The sequence below is a fragment of the Motacilla alba genome, chromosome 11 (assembly GCF_015832195.1).
Source record: "Motacilla alba alba isolate MOTALB_02 chromosome 11, Motacilla_alba_V1.0_pri, whole genome shotgun sequence".
In the NCBI taxonomy this organism is placed as follows: Eukaryota; Metazoa; Chordata; class Aves; order Passeriformes; family Motacillidae; genus Motacilla; species Motacilla alba.
Window position 1 is genome coordinate 407,214 of NC_052026.1, and position 5,405 is coordinate 412,618.

The 5,405-nt window shown below is 53.9% G+C and overlaps 1 protein-coding gene across 1 annotated transcript in view; it reads left to right on the forward strand.

The window, feature by feature from the left end:
- The first annotated feature begins 1,098 nt into the window (after positions 1-1,098).
- Positions 1,099-5,405, forward strand: part of LOC119705743 (hydrocephalus-inducing protein homolog) — a 6,619-nt gene continuing 2,312 nt past the window's right edge. The window contains exons 1-6 of the mRNA XM_038148508.1: positions 1,099-1,136; positions 2,953-3,089; positions 3,726-3,847; positions 3,935-4,126; positions 4,495-4,721; positions 5,102-5,220. Of these exons, the coding sequence (XP_038004436.1) occupies positions 2,981-3,089; positions 3,726-3,847; positions 3,935-4,126; positions 4,495-4,721; positions 5,102-5,220 (769 nt within the window). The 5' untranslated portion in view covers positions 1,099-1,136; positions 2,953-2,980. The remainder of the gene's footprint in view (positions 1,137-2,952; positions 3,090-3,725; positions 3,848-3,934; positions 4,127-4,494; positions 4,722-5,101; positions 5,221-5,405) is intronic.

The window sequence follows — 5,405 nt, forward strand, 5'->3', positions numbered from 1 at the left end:
TTACAACTCTTCACCAACATTGGTATCGCAGCACAACATTCTCATTTAAAAAACTTTAAACTTTAGCAAAACTTCTTTTACAAAAGTCATCATTATAAAACACATAGTATTTACTCTAACAATTGTGAAATCCAATACTGTAATATATTTATCATGAAGGTGATGTGGTCTGATGGTTTCTGCTAGATGAGAACCTGTCTCCTCAGCCTGTCTGTCCCCTGAGCCGTCCCCCATCAAACACTCTGATGCATTCCCTCCCTCTTCTCCCATCCCTGCAGGGCTCCATTGCACCTGGCAAGAAGCAAGTGCTGAAATTCTCTTACATGCCGGGATTCCCAGGAGCCTTCAGCAGAACTTACCAGCTTAAAGTGGGTGACCTGGACCCAGAAAATATCTGCCTGAAAGGAGAAGCATCCTTTCCCATGATCAGTGTGAACCTGCCCTGGAACATCAAAGGTGGGCACTGCCTGTCTGCCCCCAGCAAGGGCCCCTCTGGTTTTGTTCCCTACCATATGCCCGCAGGGCAGCTCATGCCAACCTCCACCAAGCCTGGAGGGTTGCAGGACTCCCAGACCAAGTCAAGCCCTCTGGTTGCTTCACGAGTCTTGAGCAGAGGATCCCATGTGGACTTTGTCCCAGGAACCATCCTGCAGAGCCTGCCAGCACATCTGGCAGGGTCCTGAAGGATGATGGCTAGAGTGAAAGGCTTGGGAAAGCTGTAAGAGAGGCTGGCAGGGCTTCTGGCAGGGTTGGATTTGTGTGACATTGCAAGGGATGAGATTAAGAGAGGAACAGCAGCATCCACCTTCCATAGGTGGCTTGAGGGATTTCTTTCTGGAAGAAACCAGTGTTGGGAGGCAGGGACTTCCCAGCTTAAATGGGACTGGCACTTTGCTCACACTTCTTTTTGTGGATGTTTTCTTCCTTCAGGAAATGAAAAATATGAGAAGACACTGAAACGGCTCATAACACGCTGGCAACTATACAGTCCGGGGTATAAATCATTTGTTCAGAAGAAGACTCAGAGCCCGAAGACCAAGACCTTGAAGTCTCAGACCCCGACAACTCAGGCCTTGAAGATTCAGAATCCCAAGACTCAGGAACTGAAGCCCTGCGTGCTTGACTCTGGCATTGTAGTAAGAACAGCTGCAGCCCCGTTTGGCACATGCCACCCTCTCCATGTCACCTGAGCCCCTTGCAGCCCCCAGCAGCTTCCTGGTTCCCTGATGACACTTGGGACCTCCCTGCCCACTTAGAACCAAGTGTCCCCTCAGCATTGCCCCTAGGGCTGCCACTCTGGCCATGGTCTCCTCTGGGGCTGCACCAGTTTCCTGGCTGCCCCAGGGAGAGATCCTGAAGGCCATGCTCCAGGGATGGAGCTGATGGTGATTTGAAGGAGATGCAGGTCATTGCTGGGGAGTTCATTGGTCCCAACCCAAGCCCTGCCAGATTTCCAGACCTTAACAGCAGCTGCCTGATTGTGCCCAGGGCTGTGCTGCTGGTGCTCATCTCCAAGAGGCACCAGCTTGGTCCCAGTTCCCTTTCAAGACAGCTTCTGTCCAAGCTGCCTTGGTACTGGCTGGGGCAGGCAAGTATCTGGAGCTCTGGGAGGTTCCTGGCTTGTCTGTCTGCCTGGCCAGATCAGCTTTGCTAACAGTGTCTGGGCAGGCAAAGATGCTGGAGTTACTTCCCTGGAGATGAGGTCCTGGCTAAGAGGGCAGGAGGTGTCACAGACACTGAGCAGCCAGACAGGAGGACCCCACAGCCCCTCCCAGCAAGAGCAGGGTGGGATCCTTTCTCAGGTGCAAGCTGGGCCTTGGGAAGGACCTTTGCTAACCAGCCACTGTCTTCCCTTTCCTCAGTCAAACACTCAGCTGCAGGTAAAGATGATGAGGATGCTGATAGAGAAGGCTGCTCTGGAGCTGCAGCAAAAGCTCACATCCTGTCCCCTGAAGAGCAGCTTCCCTGACAAGGAGCTGTGCCAGGGTCTTGTCAAGTGAGTAGGACTCCCATCCCCATCTCCAGGTGCCCCGTGGGGAACACCCAGCCAAATCCCCTTCTCCTGAGAGCTCCTTGTGTCTGCAGAGCTGGGAATAGCCTGGACTCCAGAAAGGGTCTGGTCCCAGTGGCTGTGACTCGCTGCATGTGAGCCGTGGAGTGTCCTCCCTTCCCCAGCACCACGCTGAGCTTTGGACTGCTCAGCTCCCCACAGGCGTGGGGTTCTGTCCCTAGAGCTGGGGGATCCTGTGCAGACCTTCAAGCCCTTCCAGACAGCATAAATTCTGTCCCTGCTGACAGCTCTGAAAGAGACAACTCCCAGCTGATGTCTTGGTTCCAGTAACAGCTGTGCAGCTGTGACACGAAACAAAAGGAGAGGGGAACTGCACATGTCAGCAAACCCTTTAAAACCCAACATCAGATGGCTTGAATCCTGGTGGGGTGGCAGAGCTTATCTAGGTGGCTTGGTCCATCCCTTTGCACCATCATGATGCAGCACAAGCACGGGAGGCTTCAATTCAGGAAGAAGATGCTCTGCAGAGCGGCTCATGTGATCTGGTTGCAGAGCAATGAAGATTTCCTGTGCAGGCAAACCTTATTCCTAGACCCCAAAGCAATTTCAGGCTCAGGCTGTACACCAGGCTAGGCAGTTCCATTGAGACCAGAGGAGGCCCAGTGGACTCACCTATACTGGCTTTTCATGGCAGACGAGCTGTGGCCAGTGTCCATTTTAAACTAATTTTATTTTCAGGTATCATTAGTAGCTGATAAAACCTAGGACCTGCACTCCTCCTGACTTCCCAAAGTCATTGCCAGGTGGTCAGGCCATGGGTTTCATGGGCTTGAGCTGAGTTTTTACAGCAGTGAATAAAGAAATGGCACTTTATTTGTATCCTCTGTCCCCTTGGATGTGTAGCCAGGCTGTGGTTTAAGGCCTGTCCTTACTCCTTGCAGAGTTGAGCTGCCCCAGTATGTCCTGGACATGGGCCCTGTCCTTAAGGGTTACACTGAGACACACACTCTGAAGATCAGCAACCCTGGGCAGATCCATGCGTCCTTCCAGGTCGATGTATCTGTCCTGCAGGACACAGGTAAGCAGTGCTGGAGACACTTCCTGTGGCCTTGAAGGAGTGGTCTCAGACAGATTAGCTTAAGCCCCTGAACCTGGGGAGGTTCCTGAGCTTTTTCTTCTCAGTGCCTCTGCTGGGAGCTGTAGAGGCAGAACTCTCCTGGCCAGCCATGCCCGGGGACCTGGCCTGCCTGTGGCTGCCCTAATGCTTCAGTGCAGGGGCCAATGGGCTCATCACCCTGGTCCCCTCTCAGCATCTTCCACCCTTGGCTCCCACGGGCAGCAAGTTTCTTTGGGCACTCTCTGGGCTTGTTTTGCCAACCAGCGGGGTCTGCTGTGTTTTGGAAGTGCTTTGTTTGGAGTTCACACTGCCACAGCACCTGTATTCAGCCTTTATTGAGGAAGCAGCCTGTGAGATCCCCTGGTGGATCAAAAGAGGCTTCCAAAAGAGGCCTTGAGGCAAGGCTGTGCTTCCATCACAGTGGCTCACTGTGCCTGAGGGGTGTTCAGGCGCACTCTTAAGTTTTTGTCCAGGTCACAGCACGGCGTGGGGCTTTTCCCAGGCCTCCCAGCCAGGACACCTGTAAGGCCTTAACGTGCTTATGACATATTTTGTGTTTTGTGTGTGTCTCAGCTGCTTTGTGTTCATCTCTTCAAGGTTTCAGCGTGGACCTGGACCAGATGAATGGCCTGCCCCCCAACCACACCCTGGAGTTTGACGTGCGCTTTGAAAGTGCCCACAAGCCACAGGGTGATGTGGAAGTGGTGCTGCCCATAGAGGTACCACAGCTCTTGGGGCAGGCAGCAGGCTGGGCACAGCAGCAGATGTCACCTGCACCCTCCGCTGAATTCTCTGTCCTCCTCCAGGTGACAGAAGGCCCTGTGTACAACGTCCGCCTCCATGCCACTGTTTTGGAACTGTCGCTCGACCTCTCCAAGAACAGACTGCAGTTCTCTGACATCCTCGTTGGGCACTGCCAGGTTGAGACCATCCGACTCCACAACCGGTTCCGAGTACCCTGCCGATGGTTCATTACTGCCAGCAAGCCTGTTGTGAAGGTAAAGCACAGGCAACATTGAACACGTAACTTCTTGGTTGGGTTTTCTTGGTGACTCTTGCCCTTTCTGCTCCTGTGGCTGCCTGAGCACTTGGGTCCACAGCGTGTTTGAGGAACCTTCTGAGAGTCTAGATCAAGGCTGGTTTGCCTGGACCTTTTCCATTGGCTGATGCTTTGCTTTTCTGCCCTCTTCACCCATTCTTTCTCCTCCTCTGAGGACAGCAGTTCCCTATCTGCCTGCCCTGTCTACAGGGCTTCCCTCCAGCTCTGGGCTTTGGGGCTGCACTTGGTTTGGCTGTGGGTGCTCTCAGCACCGTGTCAGTGTCTCAGAGCATGAGGAGATCTCATGTGATTGGTTTCTGTGCCCAGAAAGATCACCTGAAATATGTGACACCAGCTGTACGTCAGAAGATGCAGGCACCAGAGGATGAGCCCTGTCCCTTTGAAGTGACGCCCTCCAAAGGAACCCTTGGACCAGGAAAGTGGCAGAACTTGCAAATCCAGTTTACACCCAAGGAGGAGGTGAGATTGGCAGGTGTCAGCCCAGGAGGCCTGTCAGGGCTATCTGGAAACGAGGGCCTGGTGCAGAGAGTGTGGTAGGAGCTCTGCCTTCACAGGGAGCTTTCTGCAAGCCCCGTACTCTGTGTGGCTCAGTTCACCCCAGAGAGCACTCCCATGAGATGTGCTTTGAAATGCCCACAGGGATCTTGCACAGAGAGCACCAGGGCTCTGAGGCTGCCTCTCGGCACATGAGGGGATGTGCCCAACTCCCCTCAGCCTCCCCCTTGCCTGGCTGTATTTGCAGCTGTGACACTCGGTGCAGAGCAGCTGCCCACGCGCAGAGGATAATCCTGGAATGGCCAGTCTAGGCTCATCCTGCTGCAGGACTGACAGACCAGACAGCCACCCCCCGCCTTCCTGGGCACGGCAGGACAGTCACCTGTAGTGACTGTCACCTGTAGTGGTGTGCTGCCAGCAGTCCCTGGGCTCTGGCCTGCCTGCACATTGCCGTGCAGCTGGGGATTCAACTTAAAGGACGGAGCATTCCCAAAAGTAGTTTGCCTGTGGCCGCTGGGTCTCGGAAACTGGTAGCGTGTACCAGCATGGACACAAGTGCTTCTGTGCCCGCCACAGTCCCAGGGACCTTTTAATTGCTCAAGAAATGTAACCATCTTGTGTCTGGCTCGGACCAGAGCCAAACACTAAGCAGAGAAGATGACCCTTATTTCTTGCCAGCAAGAGCTCATTTGCCTCTCTCCTGGAGCTGGTGTTTGCCTGAT